General features: G+C 40.2%; 1 protein-coding gene across 3 annotated transcripts in view; it reads left to right on the plus strand.

Annotated features, from left to right (window-relative positions):
- Window positions 1-20,696, plus strand: part of BICC1 (BicC family RNA binding protein 1) — a 368,187-nt gene that overhangs the window by 306,312 nt on the left and 41,179 nt on the right. For all 3 annotated transcript variants that reach the window (XM_061161565.1, XM_061161567.1, XM_061161568.1), the window contains 8 exons: window positions 73-267; window positions 735-986; window positions 4,410-4,541; window positions 7,024-7,210; window positions 9,010-9,171; window positions 11,897-12,093; window positions 12,232-12,364; window positions 13,133-13,289. In XM_061161565.1, the coding sequence (XP_061017548.1) occupies window positions 73-267; window positions 735-986; window positions 4,410-4,541; window positions 7,024-7,210; window positions 9,010-9,171; window positions 11,897-12,093; window positions 12,232-12,364; window positions 13,133-13,289 (1,415 nt within the window). The remainder of the gene's footprint in view (window positions 1-72; window positions 268-734; window positions 987-4,409; window positions 4,542-7,023; window positions 7,211-9,009; window positions 9,172-11,896; window positions 12,094-12,231; window positions 12,365-13,132; window positions 13,290-20,696) is intronic.

Here is a 20,696-nt window from a genome sequence, read left to right on the forward strand (position 1 = left end):
ACTAACACTTTCACTTTCAGTAAATATGCAATGACCTAACCATCTGCTCTGGGTTCTGTGATTTCGTTTTAGGAGCTGCTTCCTTTGGTGCTGATGTTTGAACTGCCAATTGCTGGAATTCTTCAACCAGTGCCTGATCCTAATTCCCCCTCTATTCAGCACATATCACAAATGTACAACATTTCAGTGTCGTTTAAACAGCGGTCCCGAATGTATGGTGCTACAGTGATAGTACGGGGGTCTCAGAATAACACAAGCGCTGTGAAGGTGAGTGGTGTGGGTCATTCCAAACATTGTAGGTATATGAATCATGTGAGTTTTATTTTTAAAAGATTTTAAGACAAATTCATTTTCTGGAATTTTTTTTCCTCATATTACATTCTGGTTCCCATTTTTATTTATTTATTTTAAAAATATTTGTTTATTTGGCTGTGTTGGGTTGTAGTTGTAGCATGTGGGATCCTTTGTTGTGGCGTGTGGGCTTCTCTGGTTGCTAGCACATGGGCTTAGTTGCCGCTCCACATGTGGAATCTTAGTTCCCTGACCAGGGATCAAACCTGCATCCCCTGCACTGGAAGGCAGATTATTAACCACTGGACCACCAGGGAAGGCCCCATATTCTGGCTTTTAGGACATGCTGAATTTGTCCATAGCTGTTAGAAGCACTGTAGAACCTCTCCTTCAGTGTGGAAGGCTATCACATGGGACTATTTCTCTCCAACCTTTTCTCCTAGGAAGGAACGGCCATGCTTTTGGAACATCTCGCTGGGAGCTTGGCGTCAGCTATCCCCGTGAGCACGCAACTGGATATTGCAGCTCAGCATCATCTCTTTATGATGGGTCGAAATGGAAGCAACATCAAACATATCATGCAGAGAACGGGTGCTCAGATCCACTTTCCTGATCCCAGTAATCCACAAAAGAAATCCACCGTCTACCTCCAGGGCACCATTGAGTCTGTCTGTCTTGCAAGGCAATATCTCATGGTAGGTTTACTGAAATTAATGGTACAGTTTTTTTTAATCTCTTTGGGTACAGTGTATGTTGCTGCACATACTGTAGCTATGTGGTATTTATGGAAGCACTTTGGAATTCTGGACAAATAAGGAAGTTTCTTGGTAAAAGAAAATAAAAGAATAAGGTTCACAGTGCCTCCCAGATTTAATTTCATTTTGTGGGTAATTCTCTTGCAGTACTTTTTAAAAAATTTAAACAACTGAAGAGGTTACATGGAAATAATTGGCTATATTTTGTGGAAGGTTATTTTTATTTGACATTTAGCGTTAGTTTGTGTTTGACAAAAAAATCACAAAAAAACAGAGCAACTAAAAATTAATAAATTTAAAATTTTACCCTACCCTCAAAGATAATAAATTTTGGTAGCATGAAACATTTGAACATTTCATAAATCTCTCATACCATTTTAAAACTGCTATAGTATTTGAGCTGTGATTTGAATGTCATGAATTGAAAGAAAGTAAGTTACAAAATTTAGTACTGCTTTCAGTTTATAATATTCATTCTGTCTATCCTTCCTATATTTATTAAAAACCCTGTGTGTAGGTTGATATATAGTAACAAAATGGACTGACATACCATGTATCCTTATTAAAAAATACCATTATATTCTCCATTCTGGCTAGACCTTTAGTGACATTTGAATCCATAAGCTTCAGGCATGACCTTTACTGTCATTAAGTTGCAGAATCTGTTTTTGAGAAACTTTCAGAAAATCCAGATTTGTATTGTTGATTCCATTCCTCTGACAGATGAAAACTTGTTATAATCACTAAGAATTATGATATATGATTTTAAGAAATTAATTTCATTCTGAATGATATTTTTTTTAGCTAAGCTTATTTAGGCTACTTTTAATATACTGATAGTTAGCATATTTGTATCCAAGGATTATTATGATTACTCTTCATACTTTCTTTTTTCACACTTTTCAAGTTCTTTAGATATTATTTTGAGTTCAGTGAAATTTTCAAGCGATCAGCACAGTTATGAATTCATATTCATACTGTGCGCATCAGTATCAGTTCAGTTCAGTCGCTCAGTTGTGTCCGACTCTGTGACCCCATGAACCACAGCATGCCAGGCCTCCCTGTCCATCACCAACTCCTGGAGTCCACCCAAACTCATGTCCATTGAGTCGGTGATGCCATCCAACCATCTCATCCTTTGTCGTCCCCTTCTCCTGCCCTCAATCCCTCCCAGCATCAGGGTCTTTTCCCATGAGTTAGCTCTTCGCATCAGGTGGCCAAAGTACTGAAGTTTCAGCTTCAGCATCAGTTCTTCCAAAGAACACCCAGGACTGATCCACTTTAGGATGGACTGGTTGGATCTCCTTGCAGTCCAAGGGACTCTCAAGAGTCTTCTCTAACACCACAGTTCAAAAGCATCAATTCTTTGGCACTCAGCTTTCTTCACAGTCCAACCCTCACATCCATACATGACCACTGGAAAAACCATAGCCTTGACTAGATGGACCTTTGTTGGCAAAGTAATGTCTCTGCTTTTTAATATGCTGTCTAGGTTGCTCATAACTTTTCTCCCAAGGAGTAAGCGTCTTTTAATTTCATGGCTGCAATCACCATCTGCAGTGATTTTGGAGCCCAAAAAAATAAAGTCTGACACTGTTTCCACTGTTTCCCCATCTATTTACCATGAAGTGATGGGACCAGATGCCATGATCTTAGATTTCTGAATGCTGCATTTTAAGCCAACTTTTCCACTCTCCTCTTTCACTTTCATCATGAGGCTCTTTAGTTCTTCACTTTCTGCCATGAGGGTGGTGTCATCTGCATATCTGAGGTTATTGATACTTCTCCTGGCAATCTTGATTCCAGCTTGTGCATCATCCAACCCAGCGTTTCTCATGATGTACTCTGCATATAAGTTAAATAAGCAGGGTGAAAATATACAGCTTTGACATACTCCTTTTCCTATTTGGAACCAGTCTATTGTTCCATGTCCAGTTCTAACTGTTGCTTCCTAACCTGCATACCTGACAAAAATACAGGTATGCAATGAGACATATTATTATTACTGCACAATAATGAAAGATTGAGAAATTAAAAGGCTTTAACTTAAATTTGAAATAGTATCGCCGTTTTTTATAGCAACATCCTTATAAACATCTCTTATCCAGAAGAGAAATGGAACATGGTTTCTTTTTAATTCTGTTATGTTTGACAGTAACTACTTCCAATACTTATGTACAAACCCATCAATCTGTGCATCACAAAAAATGTGGGATGTGATTTCTATACTCAGTAGATTAGGAGCCAGGAAGAAGGAATCAGAAAAAGCACAAGGGCTAAACCCTGCTATGCTGAAGAGTGAGACAGTTACAGGAAAGGGTGATGGTAGCAGTTTACACCGGAGAAGGCAGTGGCGCCCACTCCAGTACTCTTGCCTGGTAAATCCCATGGACGGAGGAGCCTGGTAGGCTGCAGTCCATGGGGTCGCTAAGAGTCAGACACGACTGAGCGACTTCACTTTCACTTTTCACTTTCATGCATTGGAGAAGGAAATGGCAACCCACTCCAGTGTTCTTGCCTGGAGAATCCCAGGGACGGCGGAGCCTGGTGGGCTGCCGTCTGTGGGGTCGCACAGAGTCGGACACAACTGAAGCGATTTAGCAGCAGCAGCAGCAGTTTACTCCAGGAAGGAGGTTAAGGTTTGAGCTGCATCAAAGGAGAAGTGGGACTTGGGTTGGCAAGGAAGCCTTGTGATGAGTTAAGATACTGAGGAACAGAATCTATTGCAAAGACTGTCAATAGGTTAGTGTAGTTTGGAGAAGGGACAGACATACACAGAGAGACCTGTGACTGTACACGCAAAGCTGGGTGGAAATGTGGAGATTTTAAAATTCTGATATATGTTTAGATTTCATTCAGGAGACGGTAAAAAGCCTCCACTGTAAGTCTTTGAGCCAGACCACAAGATCACTACCCTTCATGTAGTTGAGAATATAGTTTCTGGCACCACCAACAAAGCTGAAGTCAGAGAATGGAAGAATTTTTCCAAGGTGGAGAGTAGGTAAGAAAAAATTCACAGCCAGAAAGAGAAATACAAGACACTTATTTCCATCATCCAAAAGATAGTTTCTACCCCTCAATATTTCCACACCAGCCTTCTAAGTTATGTGAAGGTATATAATTTAGCTTCGACACTTTGGTTTATTCTTTTTTAATTAAACTTTTTATTTTGTATTGGGATATAGCTGACTAACAGCGTGATAGTTTCTGGTGGACAACAAAGGGACTCAGCAAAGGGATTCAGCAAAAGGATTTCTTCTTTAAATCTATAGAATGTTGCATTATCTGCAGGCATGTTAAATTATTGGATGAATAAACAAATAGTGTTTTACTTCCCACACCTTCCACTGTGGCATTTTCTAGGGTTGTCTTCCCCTTGTGCTGATGTTTGATATGAAGGAAGAAATTGAAGTCGATCCACAGTTCATTGCTCAGCTGATGGAACAGCTCGATGTCTTCATCAGCATTAAACCAAAGCCAAAACAGCCAAGCAAGGTGGGTTCAGCGTCTGGGCCCAAAGAGAACCAAGTATCATATCACATTCAATATAGTGTGATTTTTGTATAAATGAATATCTGCATATACATGGCACTTAATATTCTATATAATAGTCACTGTTACATATTATATTTTACTTTATATAATGGCAAATTTGTAACAGCATTCATCTTTGATCATTTTCTTTATATATGTGTTGGTTTTTGGAGGCTATTTGTGACCATTATTTTATTTACATATATGGGAAGGAAACTTTTTTTTTTCTTAATTTGCAATCTGGTAACTTTAAGCTTTACCAAGTTGCCACAGAGTTAGTAAGGTTAAATGTTGTGTTTTGTCCACATGTATGTGTGTACAGATCCAAAGCAGTTTTAAAAAGGCTTGGTTTGTTTACTACTTGTAAGCCACTCTGCTAGCCCTGGAGGTTTGAAGAATAGGTGCCCATTCACTTTCATAAATACTTCAAATAATTAAGTGTCCCTAGCTCAGCTTTCTTGGAGCTTCTCTTTTAAGATGTTGCAAAATTTCAGTAATTACATGTGCTGTCAAAAATTTAATGGGATAGGTCTGATGATATTAAGTGCTGCTAAGGATATGAGGAAAGAGAAATGTTCCTGCATTAAACTGGATAAATTGGCCCAAGCACTTTAAAAGTAGTTTGTGATCATTTGATCACAAAAACACTGATATTCTACCAGCAGCAATTCTATTTCTAGTCATACGTGCTGATGAAACCTTTGTATCAGAAGTCAATCGACAAGAGTGGTGTTGAATAAAAAGAGCAAGTTGATAAAGTAAGTCAGAAAGAGGAAAACAAGTATCATATACTAATGCATATATATGAAATCTAGAAAGATAGTACTGATGAACCTATTTGCAGAGCAGCAGTGGAGATGCAGACATAGAGAACAGACTTATGCACATGGTTGGAGGGGGAGGTAAGGAGAGGGTGGGATGTATGGAGCGAGTAACATGGAAACATACATTACCATATGTAAAATAGACACTGGGAATTTGCCGTATGACTCGGGGAACTCAAACCAGGGCTCTGTGATGACCTAGAGGGTGGGTTGGGGAGGGATGTTCAGGAGGGAGGGGACATGGGTATGCCTATGGCTGATTCATGTTGGTGTTTGGCAGAAACCAACCCAGTACTGTAAAGCAAGTATCCTTCAATTAAAAATAAATAAATTTTTAAAAATGTGAAAAAAAACAAGTTACACAACAACATGTACTAAATGATAACATATATTTTTATTATCGTAGATAAAACACCAAACAGTCATGCCTTCCATTTTTAAAATTTCTAAACTAGGAATTTTATCATATATGCATATGGTACATATATAAAAATATGTATTGTTATATATGTGTATGTATGCAAATAATGTGGTAGTCAGTGTCCAACATGAGAAAAAAAATCACGCCTTCCTCAAAGAAAACTTTAAATGAAAAGATAGGATTGATTCTAAATGAGCTTGCTATATTGAGTTTAAAATTAGAGAATAGGACATTAACTTTATGTATTGTGAAGCTTCGTATTTGACAAATTTGAGTTGACTAGAGTCACTGTAGGTAGTACGAGGATGAAAAGATGCAGACAGAAGAGACTTTGCACGTAAAGATGGACAGGCCCAGGAAGAGTTCTGGAGTTCAGCAAGAAGTGAGCAGAGGTCAGGGGAAAATGGTAAATGAGAGCTCTGAAACCTTGTAGCATCCCAGAGCTTTTTAATTGTGCCTCCCTGGCCTCCAGGCTGACCACTGCTTTAACTGCTTTGTTAGCCACACATTTTCTTTATTTTCCATTGGAGTCTTTCCCCCATGGGTTCAAATTTCCAATTCTCTAGAAGAGTCCATTGAGGAAAAAAGGATTTATTGTTTGGGAATTTATTTTGCCATAAGCTTTGCCATAGATATGTCATCAGTGAGGAAGAGTGTTACCTCCAGGTCCATTAGTTAACTGGTAGACTGTAAATGTCAAATGTAGATGACCATTACTGTGCAGTCTATCTATGGTGACAAATTTGAGTTTTAAAAGATGAGATAAATGGGGGAAGCTTTAATATAAAGACAAGAGGATGTAAACAAGAATGGGCTGTAGAGACAGACAGACCTAGGTTCCTCTAGCTGCCCCCCTGCAGCTGCACTGTGACGTTGGGTAAGGCCCTTGTCTTCACTGAACACGAATAATAATTTTACCCCATAACGTTCTGCAGGAGTTAGAGTATTTGTGCAGCTTCCATCACAGTGCCTGAGATGTAGGACACACCGAGTAAGTGGTAATTAACCTTTTATGCTTTTACCAAAAGGAGTAAACTTAGGAAATAAGTGGTTAGAATTTGCAGTTGACTTTAAGGCAGCATTAATCCCTACCCTGGGTGGAATTCTTATTATCATACTCATTTTCTCACCCCCTTCGCCAATTCATTGTAGACTACTTGTGTGTCACTTTTTTCTTTCTCATTATGTGTTTTCATAGTCTGTGATTGTGAAAAGTGTTGAGCGAAATGCCTTAAATATGTATGAAGCAAGGAAATGTCTCCTCGGACTTGAAAGCAGTGGGGTTTCCATAGCAACCAGCCCGTCCCCAGCGTCGTGCCCTGCCGGCCTGGCATGTCCCAGCCTGGATATCTTAGCTTCTGCAGGCCTCGGACTCACTGGACTAGGTATAAAATTTATTATTACAGCCCTTCTCAGTCACTGGAGGATTGCTTATCCAGTTCCCTTTCTTTCTACTGTTTGGGGCTACCTTTTAGAGGCTCTTTTTTTCTTCTTCAGGTCCTATGATCAGCTGAAAAGCAATACAACTCGAATCAATCTATTTTGATTTTTTTTGTTGTTGTTAGACTCTGGATTTCTGTGACCCAGATTCTTTTTATTTCTGCATAAATAATCAAGGTCTGGCTGTTTTATTTTTGGTGGCTGTGTTTGTTCTTCTAAATTAAGAATGCCATGGAGAGTGAAGTGAGCAGGCTGACTATAACTTATGTGTTTGTTCCTTCTTGCATTTGCAATATTGCCATCAGTCCCTAGAGATAAAGATTATCCAGTTTGCTTTACAAAAAGTAATTGCAAATCTGCATGCGGGGTGGGCAGAGGGGGAGGTGAAGGCAAGCGGAACCGTGCTCCCAGTGGTTACTTTTGCCTCGCCCAGACACAAAGGAAACCTAGCCTGCCGCCACCATGGGAAGCAAATGGACCTGCATTTATATCTGAGGTAAAGAAGAGAAAGATGAAAGAAAACACCACCTTGGTCCTTTAGTGTTTTAAGAAAGCGTGGTGAGCCATTTAATAGTCATGCTGTGATATGAACTGTCTTATTTATAGATTCCCATTTTGTTGGATAAAGTTAATTGCTCTATTATAATTATTCTAGGTTCACTACTTTTTTGTACGTTTTAAGTAGCTTGTGTATAAAAAGTTAGTGCAATAACCCTCACAAATCATTCTGCCTCAGTGTTGATTTGAAACAAAAAATACTCTTGTGCATGCGTGCTCAGTCACTCCATCATGTCCAACTCTGTGACCCCAGGGACTGTAGCCTACCAGGTTCCACCATCCATGGGATTATCCCGGCAAGAATACTGAAGTGGGTTGCCATTTCCTCTTCCAAGGGTTCTTCCGACTCAGGGATCAAACCCACATCTTCTGTGTCTCCTGAATTGGCAGGTGGATTCTTTACCCATGAGCCACCTGGGAAGCCCTAACAAAAATACTCTCAGCAGTCTTTAAATTTTGTAGTAGCTATTCTAGCTTTTTAAAGATGTAATATGGTTATAATATGATGAAGGTTCCAAGTAGCCCTGCCCAGACACCATTACAAGTAAAGACAAATTTTGGCCCATAATCTCCCAAAGCTGTCCTTTCTACTGGAGATGCTGAACAGAGTTGTAAGAATACAGCATGGCTTGTAAGTCAGGAAATGCCAGTTAGGCACTTTGGCAGGAACTGATATCTTTCAAACGTGGTATGAAAGCTTTTTCAGGGAGGCCAGCCTCTCTGCAGATGAACCAAAGGAAGCTGTCCTGTTGCAGGAAAACATTTCCCAATTCACTGCTAATTGAAAGTGCTTTAGAAAGAATTTTTTTTTTTTAAAGCAGATGACATGTGAGTTACTCAGAGAAATTAAAATTGGGTTTACACTTGAGCACAACTGGGTTCATGCTGGCTCATTGAAATGATTGCAAAGCAGCTGGTGATGCTCCAGGCCCTGAGGTCTCTCCTGCTCTGAGCTCCCCTGTCCTCCCGTTTCTGGATCTGTTTGTGGACAAACAGGGTCCAGTGTTGGAGCTGTGTATCATGCGGTATTTCCTGTGAATATTTGAAAGCAGGTAATCTGTCGCTCATACCTTATAACTGGAAAACATCAGATTCTATGAATGTACATTCCTGACGGAAACATTGATGTTATCTGCATATTACAATCTTGAATTTATGTGTATTGACTTTACATTCATCTTTTCAGGTCTTTTGGGACCCACCACCTTATCTCTCAACACTTCAACAACCCCAAACTCACTCTTAAATGCTCTGAATAGCTCCGTCAGTCCTTTGCAAAGTCCGAGTTCTGGCACCCCCAGCCCCACGTTGTGGGCACCTCCACTTGCTAATACTTCAAGTGCCACAGGTCAGTAGTATTTAAGTACAATCGAAGGTGTGTATTCTTAGGTATTATTGGTTTTTAAGTAAAATTTACTAGTGGTTCCGTTTCCTCAGGGAAAAATTATGGCTCAGAGCATACTGCAGCCAAAAAATTCTCCAAAGTGTCAGTCAGTTAAAATGAAGCATAATGAAACAGTGAGTTTTTCATAAAAGTAACGTGTAATCTTCAAATGTGACAAGAAGATCAGGAAAAAGAACATGATGCACACACAGCAATGGCAGAAACACCTGAGGATCACTGACCTGGTAGTTAGGAGATGCAGGTTCTAGTTTGACAAATTTGCTTAGTAGTCAAATGCACTTGCAAAGTCTAGCTATTAATTGTTTCCTTGTCCTTACAATGAAGAGCTTAGATTAAATACTCTCTAAAATGTTGTTCATAATTACCAAATTCAGACTTAAATTGAAGGAAGTAGGGGAAACCACTGGACCATTCGGGTATGACCTAAATCAAATCCCTTATGACTATACAGTGGAAGTGAGAAATAGATTTAAGGGACTAGATCTGGATAGACAGAGTGCCTGATGAACTATGGACGGAGGTTCGTGACATTGTACTGGAGACAGGGATCAAGACCACGCCATTGAAAAGAAATGCAAAAAGGCAAAATGGTTGTCTGAGGAGGTCTTACAAATAGCTGTGAAAAGAAGAGAAGTGAAAAGCAAAGGAGAAAAGGAAAGATATTCCCATTTGAATGCAGAGTTCCAAAGACTAGCAAGGAGAGATAAGAAAGCCTTCCTCAGCGATCAATGCAAAGAAATAGAGGAAAACAAGAGAATGGGAAAGACTAGAGATCTCTTCAAGAAACTTAGACACACCAAGGGAACATTTCATGCAAAGATGGGTTCGATAAAGGACAGAAATGCTATGGACCTAACAGAAGCAGAAGATATTAAGAAGAGGTGGCAAGAATACACAGAGGAATTGTACAAAAAAGATCTTCACAACCCAGATAATCACGATGGTGTGATCACTCACCTAAAGCCAGACATCCTGGAATGTGAAGTCGAGTGAGCTTTAGAAAGCGTCACTACGAACAAAGCTAGTGGAGGTGATGGAATTCCAGTTGAGCTATTTCAAATCCTGAAAGATGATGCTGTGAAAGTGCTGCACTCAATATGCCAGAAACTTTGGAAAACTCAGCAGTGGCCACAGGACTGGAAAAGGTCAGTTTTCTTTCCAATCGCAAAGAAAGGCAGTGCTCAAACTACCACACAGTTGCACTCATCTCACACACTAGTAAAGTAATGCTCAAAATTCTCCAAGCCAGGCTTCAGCAATACGTGAACTGTGAACTTCCAGATGTTCAAGCTGGTTTTAGAAAAGGCAGAGGAACCAGAGATCAAATTGCCAACATCCACTGGATCTTCGAAAAACCAAAAGAGTTCCAGAAAAATATCTGTTTCTGCTTTATTGACTATGCCAAGGCCTTCGACTCTGTGGATCACAATAAACTGTGGAAAATTCTGAAAGAGATGGGCATACCAGACCACCTGACCTGCCTCTTGAGAAACCTGTATGCAAGTCAGGAAGCAACAGTTAGAACTGGACATGGAACAACAGACTGTTTGCAAATAGGAAAAGGAGTACGTCAAGGCTGTATATTGTCACCCTGCTTATTTAACTAATATACAGAGTACATCATGAGAAATGCTGGGCTGGAAGAAGCACAAGCTGGAATGAAGATTGCCAGGAGAAATATCAATAACCTCAGATACGCAGATGACACCACCCTTCTGGCAGAAAGTGAAGAGGAACTAAAAAGCCTCTTGATGAAAGTGAAAGAGGAGAGTGAAAAAGTTGGCTTAAAGCTCAACATTCAGAAAACTAAGATCATGGCATCTGGTCCCATCACGTCATGGTAAATAGATGGGGAAACAGTGGAAACAGTGTCAGACTTTATTTTTCTGGGCTCCAAAATCACTGCTGGTGGTGATTTCAGCCATGAAATTAAAAGACGCTTACTTCTTGGAAGGAAAGTTATGACCAACCTAGATAGCATATTAAAAATGCTTTGCCAACAAAGGTCCGTCGTCTAGTCAAGGCTATGGTTTTTCCAGTGGTCATGTATGGATGTGAGAGTTGGACTGTAAAGAAAGCTGAGTGCCAAAAAATTGATGCTTTTGAACTGTGGTGTTGGAGAAGACTCTTGAGAGTCCGTTGGACTGCAAGGAGATCCAGCCAGTCCATCCTAAAGTAGATCAGTCCTGGGTGTTCATTGGAAGGACTGATGCTGGAGCTGAAACTCCAATACTTTGGCCACCTCATGCGAAGAGTTGACTCATTGGAAAAGACTCTGATGCTGGGAGGGATTGGGGCAGGAGGAAACGGGGATGACAGAGGATGACATGGCTGGATGGCATCACCGACTCGATGGACATGAGTTTGAGTGGGCTCCAGGAGTTGGTGATGGACAGGGAGGCCTGGTGTGCCTCCCTGGGGTCGTAAAGAGTTGGACATGACTGAGCAACTGAACTGAACTGAAGTGAAAATGTTGTTCCATTCTAATACTCATATGTTTTTATAGTAATGTGTTAACCCTATTAACAGAGGTATCAAAATTGAATTTTCTTCAGCATTGACAGCAACAAAAGTGACTTTTTTGTTGTTACTTAAAATGGTAAAACAATGCTTCTTGATTCTGAGTTGCTTTGTGTCTAATAACTGTCTTTGTGAAATGCTGTTGTAGGTTTTTCTGCTATACCACACCTTATGATTCCATCCACTGCCCAAGCCACGTTAACCAATATTTTGTTGTCTGGAGTACCCACTTATGGGCACACAGCTCCGTCTCCCCCTCCTGGCTTGACGCCTGTTGATGTCCATATCAACACTATGCAGACAGAAAGCAAAAAAATCTCTGCTGCTTTAAATGGACACACACAGGTAATGCCCTTCATCAAGAAGCTTGTGATTTATGCTGTTCGTAAAGGATAAGCCACTGGTAACATGTTTAAACTTTTACCTGAAATGAATTTTAGTATTGTGACCATATCTCTGTGCTATTTTCTACTGTTATTTCAGTCTCCAAGTATAAAATATGGTGCAATATCCACTTCATCACTTGGAGAAAAAGTGCTGAGTGCGAATCACAGTGATCCATCCCGGCAGACAACTGGATCTGAGCAGACATCTCCCAAATCAAACCCCACGGAAGGTATCTTTCCTTCTGAACTTCAGCCTGCTCTGTTGATTGGATAAAGGGATCGTAAAAAGTCTATGCAGTGATTTTTGAGTTGGTTTTGCTAACTAGTTATGACTCATCCTGCCTCAAGGATGCAGAAGGACAATATCTTGAACAGAGTTCCAAAGAACATAATGAAATAGCACTTTCCCATTCCATTGGAACTTTCTAAATTAAAGTGAATGTAATTGTGCAGCAGGAAAGCATTAATTTGCTGTGTAATTTTTTTCCAAGTAGAGTATTTCTCTTTTTTTTCAAAGTAACCCAGAATTTGTGTTCTTGCTTTTTTTTTTTAAATTTTAATTGTAGGCTAATTACTTTATAATATTGTGGTGGGTTTTGCCATACATTTCTATCAATCTTTAAAAAATATGAGGGTCTACTTTTCAAATTTCATCTTGCATTTTTAAGATAGCCTTAATTTGAGGCATCATCTCTGTAGCTGAAAACTGTTATGCTGTGTCTCCTTAGAGTCAGAATCTGATTAGTTTCTATTGCAGGTGATTGTTGATAGTAAGGTGATATTTTGATTTTTTTTTTTTGATGTGTACCATCTTTATTGTATTTGTTTATAATACTGCTCTGTTTTATATTTTGGTCTTTTGGCTGTGAGGCATGTAAGATCTTAGCTCTCTCACCAGGGACTGAACCCTCATCCCCTGTATTGGAAGGCAAAGTCTTAACCACTGGACTCCCAGGGAGTCCCCTGGATTTTTACTTTTGTTTTCTTCTCCTCTACAGGTTGTAATGATGCTTTTGTTGAAGTAGGCATGCCTCGAAGTCCTTCCCATTCTGGAAATGCTGGTGACTTGAAACAGATGATGGGTCCCTCCAAAGTTTCCTGTGCCAAGAGGCAGACAGTAGAACTATTGCAAGGCACGAAAAACTCACACTTACAGTACGTATCTTAATTTTGCAGCCCTTGATCCTTTGAAAGAAAGTATGTAACAGGTTGGATATACATTAAACTGAATAGTTAGTGTTCTTTGGTTTAAGTACATTTGATATTTGTGTTTTTTTAATTTCTTTTTATAATTACCTTCTCTTTTTACTTTTAAAAATTTTATTAAGAAATAGTATCTGGTAGCCTTCACCTTTATTATAAAACAAAATTCAACTAGGTAAATTTAAAGATTGAATTGATTTTATTCAACAGTTCACGAAATCAGCAGCATCCCATGACAAATGGGATACTAAATCTTAGTGTTTTATCTGATTTGGAAAGGATTTGGATATTTAGTGACTGTCTATCATTTTATTTAGCAAAACTTTAAGGTTTTAGGTTACAAATAATATTTTAGAGAAACTATTTTAAAAATTTACTGAAAAACCTTTATTTCATTTACATTCACAGTAATCCCCTTTTATCTTTGGGGGGATATGTTTCAAGACTTGCAATGGATGCTTGAAACCATGGATAGCCCTGAATTCTACATATTCTCTGTTTTTTCCATACATATATAACTATGATAAAATTTAATTTATACATTAGGTACAGTTAGAGATGAACAAAAACAAATGAACAGTTGCAACAATATGAGTTATGTGAATGTGGTCTCTCATTTTATCTCTGTCTCTAAATATCTAATTGTACTGTACTCACCCTTCTTCTTGTGATGATGTGAGATGATGGAATGCCTGTGATGAAGTGAAGTGAGGCGAATGATGTAGGCATTGTGATGTAATGTTAGGCTATTATTGACATCAGGAGGAGGATCCAGGATCTACGACCCTGGGTCGTAGAGCCATGACACTGTTGATGGTTGGAGAATCCCAGGATGGAGTAGAGTGAGGTGGTGAGAAATTTCATCACACTATTCAGAAGAGCAAACAATGTAAAACTTATGACTTATTTTTGAAAGTTTTCTTCTAATATTTTCAGACTGAGGTTGATGGTAGGTAACTAAGACCATGGAAATTGAAACCATAAAGGGGGACTACTGGATTCAATTTACTTGATTTATATAAGCACTTAATCTTTTAAAGCTGTTTTAATAGAGCTTTTTTATCTACTTATTTACTTTACTTATTCATTTAATTTACTGCCAATTAATTTTGGCATCTGTAGGTGGAAAATTCAATACATCTCTAACACATACGTTGTTGTTGTTTAGTCGATACACTTTAAATTTTTTTTGTCCACCCACCTATGTTTCAAATGATCTTTTCCTTTTGTTCATCTTCTGATGGGAATTGCCTCCCAGAAGTTTACTGGGGGGTTATCAATTTTATTTTTTTCTCAAAGTTTAAACTTTTTACTTTATATTGGGGTCAGTTCAGTTCAGTCGCTCAGTCATGTCCGACTCTTTGCGACCCCATGAATCCATGAATCGCAGCACACCAGGCCTCCCTGTCCATCACCAACTCCCAGAGTTCACCTAAACCCATGTCCATTGAGTTGGTGATGCCATCCAACCATCTCATCCTCTGTCATCTCCTTCTCCTCCTGCCCTCAATCTTTCCCAGCATCAGGGTCTTTTCAAATGAGTCAGCTCTTTGGCCAAAGTGTTGGAGCTTCAGCATCAGTCCCTCTAATAATGGCTGATTAATAGGCTTCCTAGGTGGTGCTAGTGGTAAAGAACCCACCTGCTGGTGCAAGTAGACACAAGAGATGCAGGTTTGATCCCTGGGTCTGGAAGATCCCCAGAAGGAAGGCACGGCAACTCACTCCAGTATTCTTGCCTGGAGAATCCCATGGACAGAGGTAGGCTACAGTCAACGGGGTCACAAAGAGTCAGACATGACTGAAGTGACTGCATACACATGCAGAGCCGATTAACAATGTAGTGGTACTTTGAGGTGAACAGTGAAGGGCTTCAGCCATGTATATACACGTACTTGTTCTCCCCAAGCCCCCCCCCGTCCAGGCTGGTGCGTAACATTAAGAGTTCCGTGTGCTGTACAATAGGTCCTTGTCCATTTTGAATGTAGCAGTGTGTACATGTCAGTCCCAAACTCCCTAACTATCCCTTCCCCCTAGCAACCATAAGTTCATTTTCTAAGTAAGTTCATTTGTATCATTTTTTTTTTAGATTCCACATATAAGGGATGTCATATGATATTTCTCATTCTCTGTCTCACTGACTTCACTCAGTATGACTCTCCCTAGGTCCATCCATGTTGCTGCCCATTCAGAAAATGGGCAAAAGACCTGAATAGACATTTCTCCAAAGAGGACATACAGATGGCCAACAGGCACATGAAAAGATGTTCAGCATTGCTAGTTATTAGAAAAATGCAAATCGAAACTAGAGTGAGATGTCACCCCACAGGTCAGAATGGCTATCATCAAGAAATCCACAAACAATAAATGATGGAGAGGGTGTGGAGAGAAGGGAACCCTCCTACAGTGTAGGAGGGAATGTAAACTGGTACTGCCACTATGGAGAACAGTATGGAGGTTCCTTAAAAAGCTAAAAGTAGAGCTATCATATGACCCTGCAATCCCACTCCTGGTCATGTGTCTAGAGAAAAACATGATCTGAAAGGATACGTGTACCTCAGTGTTCATTGCAGCACTGTTTATGAGCTAAGATATGGAAGCAAACTAAATGCCCATAGACAGATAAAGAAGATTGTAATACACATATACAATGGAATATTAATCAGCATTAAAAAGAATGAAATAATCCCAGAAGTTTTTAATGCAATATTTGCATCTCAAAGGTACAGGGAAAGAATAAAAGTTCCTCCGAGGACTTCGGCTTCCTAAGGCCAGAATTTCTACAATACTTTTGAGATAAATAGGTGAGGTTTTAGGACGGACAAAAGGAATAGATGTTAGAGTTAGTTACTTCCTAGTTTTGCAAAGATTTGTAAGATAAGGAAGAAGAGTTGTTCTTAATTTCCCCCAAATTGGATTGCAGCCTAAGTGGCATTATAGTTTGAGCCACCCATCTAACTACATTATCCTTAAAATATCAAAGAGAAGATTTCTAACTAAGATGGAAATCAAAAGATTTCTGTGTTCTGGATTTAGAGCTGTTTGCCTTTGAATATTTTAGTGCATCCTTTCACAAAGGCTTTAGAGCATTTTTCTTTCCCTCTGGGTGCATAGGTAGTTTCATTTTGCTTAAGGGAAGAGGTGTTAAAAAAATTCCCATCAGCTTTTGAATATCAGCTTCCAATTTTTGATCAATTTCTGATTATAGATCTACTTAAACAAAACCAAAAAACATTTAGCTCTCTTGTTAGTTTTCAGTATAGACAAACAGTAAATATTTCTGGCAGTGTTGAACAACCCCTTGGACTTAAGAGCTATTCCAAAAGAGAGTGCAAAAATTATTTTATTTTCCTTTCTTTATTGGGTACTACACACAGAGACCAGGAGTGCTCTTTCTGGTAAGAATTTTCACCCTTAGTTGACTTCTGACAGTTTTCTGAGAATCTCATCTGTAGGCTCCAAGGAGGGTTTAAAATAGAAGATGAGCTCCAGTGTCTTCAGAATTTGGCAGAGTTTTTCATTAATTTCTACTTAATTTCCCTTAGCTGTATAAGGGAATAATGTAGCAGTTTACAAGAAAATACCGCAGAATCTCATCCATTCTGGGAAAGGCCCATACAGAGATCCTCCTTTGAGGGTATAAGGGTGTCGACTGATACTGAAAACTCGGCCTCTGTGCACCAGTGCTGAATTGAATCTCAGAGACAAAGTTTGGGGTGAAGTAGAAAAGAATAGCTTTATTACTTTGCCAGACAAAGCAGGACACTTCAGGCTTGTGCCCTGGAAAACTGTCCCAACATGGGAGGGCTTAGTGAGGAGTTTTATAGTAATAGTTCTAGGGAAGGGTTGCTGATAAGGATCGGGGTGTGTGCAGGCCTACATTCCTTTAATACGCCCTCAGGTGGTCTCCTAACCTGAGGAGCTTCCTAACCTAACCAGCTCCTCTGGTTCTCTAGGCTGTCAAACCGTGAGCTTCCCTCTGGAATGAGGACTGCTTCCTCAAGTAGTTTGTCTTCCATTTGTTGAGGGTTTTAGTTCCCTGGAAGAACTCAGAGATGTTAACGTGTCTGACTGAGGTGGAACCAGGACCCTGCCCCAAGGCTGCACTATTGTTTCTTGGCCGCTCCTCCCTTGTCTCTGTATCTCCTCCCTCTCCTGATTAGCAACTGTTCAAATCTCCCCTTTGGAACTCAGGGAAGATCATACAGGCCAGAGCCTGTTCCCTGCATATAAGAAACTGGGGACATAGAAAGCCTTCATGACTAGAAGACCACCTACATGGTGGACTTCTGTTGCCGTCTTGCAGTCTCTTCAGATGGAAAGACAGTTCAGACAGGATTACTGGAGTGAACTCAAAGAGGATAGGGAGTTCCTGGTGGTCCAGTGGCTAGAACTCTGCACTCTCACTGGTGAGGGCCTGGGTTCCATCTCTTGTGGGGGAACTAAAATCCCACAAGCAGCATGACATGGCCAAAAAAAAAGTGTAGAGGAGAGCAGTAGCAGATAGTCAGTCATATTATCTCCTGTTTTAGGTACCTCTTGTGTCTTTAATTTTTCATTAGCCTTTTTGCAATGAATCTTTCAGTGAAGCTATTTTGGAATTTTGAAGCCTTCTGGAGCATTCTGCATGTCAATTAAAATAGGTATCCTCCCCCCCTCCTTTTTTTTGTGGGAGTGGGGCAGGAAAGCTCTTGCTTTTAAGTGCAGTTCTTAAATGATCTTATATAATTGGAACATGCCCCATAATGGCCTTTCTAATTATAGGTTGTCTTTAGTAACACTTTGACATTTTTATAGATAGTTATAGCTTCCAGGGCCATAGTTCTTAGATGTAAAATCAGCAAGTGTACCAGAAGGTAGAGTGCTTAACTCTTTGAATATTAAGGATCCCATTTCTTCCAGCTAAGCCTTTTTGGGTGTGGGGGAGCCAGATTAATATGTGCTGTGGGCCTAGGGATTGTGTGGTACTTTACAGTGCACCTTGTTGCATGGAAATCTTCTTGAGGCTGGTGGATGAACCAGGGTCAAGCTAACCTAGACAGCTTATGTGACCTGCTTATTTGAACTCAGGAGTCCTTGAGTTAGGTGGAGAGTACTTCATCAGCTTTTAAAGGCTTCACCCTTGCCCACTAATTTTTGCAACTTTTTGGCCACAGAGATTCCTAATAGCAGTAGCTTGTACAAAACAAGACAAACAAACACGTGTACCTTAAATCAGCAGTAACCAAAGGATTCTTCTGTGTCCCAGCCATTTAAAGGCCCTGTGTGCACCCCAATAGTTCCTGCCATGGGACCTTGGCCTGGGGAAAGAAGTGAACCCGCAGACCTCAACAGATGGGGACTGAGGACTAGGGGCTCCACGTATATAGTTCCGACATGGATCTTGGGACAGAATCAAGGCCTGGGGGTTTCCACCAGTTAATTGACTGTCATGATCTGAAATAAAGGGTAGGGGCTTGAGCTCCAGGCAGAGCCATCTGCCAGATTCAGCTGACCTCCCCTGTACTGGGAAGCCCATTAGACTGGGAGCTCATTGCAAAGAGAGCAGAGCTCAGAACTGAAAGGAGCTTACCTACACACCTCAGAAACAGAGACAGAGAACTGAAAAGGGTTTGCAGGTGCCACACCCATGTTTCTTATGCCCAAGGTTACTGGAAGTCTCCTTCAGTCTTATTACTGCCATCAAATCTGTTAAAAAAAGAAAAAAACTAAAACTCAGTTTAAAGATCAAATTTGCTTTATTCAACATGAATCAGCAGCATCCCATCTAGTAAATAGAAAGAAACTCCAAAATGCTGTAGAAAATTTTTTTAAAGCAGCCAAAATGAGGGACAAGGAAGTCTTCCACAAAAGAAAGGATTATTTCAGGCAAGGTCACGTTCCTGTGAAGTCAAGTGGGCCTTAGGAAGCATCACTACAAACAAAGCTAGTGGAGGTGATGGAATTCCAGCTGAGCTATTTCAAATCCTAAAAAGGTGATGCTGTGAAAGTGCTGCACTCAGTATGCCAGCAAATTGGAAAACTCAGCAGTGGCCACAGGCCTGGAAAAGGTCAGTTTTCATTCTGATCACAAAGAAAGGCAGTGCCAAAGAATGTTCAAACTATTGCACAGTTGCATTCATCTCACACACTAGCAAAGTATGTTCATAATTCTCCAAGCCAGGCTTCAACAGTACTTGAACCATGTACTTCCAGATGTTCAAGCTGGATTTAGAAAAGGCAGAGGAACCAGAGATCAAATTGCCAACATCCACTGGATCATCGAAAAAACAAGAGAGTTCCAGAAAAATATCTATTTTTGCTTTATTGATTACACAAAAGCCTCTGACTGTGTGGTGGTTTAGTCACTAAGTTGTGTCTGACTCTTTCGACCCCATGGACTGTAGCCTGCCAGATTCCTGTGTCCATGGGATTGTGTAGATCACAATAAACTGTGGAAAATTCTTCAAGAGATGGGAATACCATACCACCTGGCCTGCCTCCTGAGAAATCTGTATGTAGGTCAAGAAGCAACAGTTAGAACTGGACATGAAACAACAGACTGGTTCCAGATTGGGAAAGGAGTATGTCAAGGCTGTATATTGTCACCTTGCTTATCTAACTTACATGCAGAGTACATCATGTGAAATGCCGGGCTGGATGAAGCACAAGCTGGAGTCAAGATTGCTAGGAGAAATGTCAATAACCTCAGATACGCAGATGTTACCACCCTTATGGCAGAAAGTGTAGAGGAACTAAAGATCCTCTTGATGAAAGTAAAAGAGGAGAGTGAAAACACTGGCTTAAAACTCAGCATTCAAAAAATAAGATCATGGCATCTGGTCCCATCATTTCATGGCAAATAGATGGGGAAACATTGGAAACAGTGACAGAATTTATTTTGGGGGGCTCCAAAATCACTGCAGATGGTGACTACAGACATGAGATTAAAAGACGCTTGCTTCTTGGAAGAAAAGCTATGACCAACCTAGACAGCATATTAAGAAGAGACATTACTTTGCTGACAGATCCATCTAGTCAAGGCTATGGTTTTTCCTGTAGTCATGTATGGATGTGAGACTTGGACTGTAAAGAAAGCTGAGGGCTGAAGAATTGATGCTTTTGAACTGTGGTGTTGGAGAAGACTCTTGAGAGTCCCTTGGACTGCAAGGACATCCAACCAGTCCATCCTAAAGGAGATCAGTCCTGGGTGTTCATTGGAAGGACTGATGCTGAAGCTGAAACTCCAATACTTTGGCCACCTCATGCAAAGAGCTGACTCGTTGGAAAAGACCCTGATGCTGGGAGGGATTGGGGGCAGGAGGAGAACGGGATGACAGAGGATGATCAGATGGTTGGATGGCATCATCGTCTCAATGGACA

Source organism: Dama dama, chromosome 15 (assembly GCF_033118175.1).
Source record: "Dama dama isolate Ldn47 chromosome 15, ASM3311817v1, whole genome shotgun sequence".
Classification (NCBI taxonomy): domain Eukaryota; kingdom Metazoa; phylum Chordata; class Mammalia; order Artiodactyla; family Cervidae; genus Dama; species Dama dama.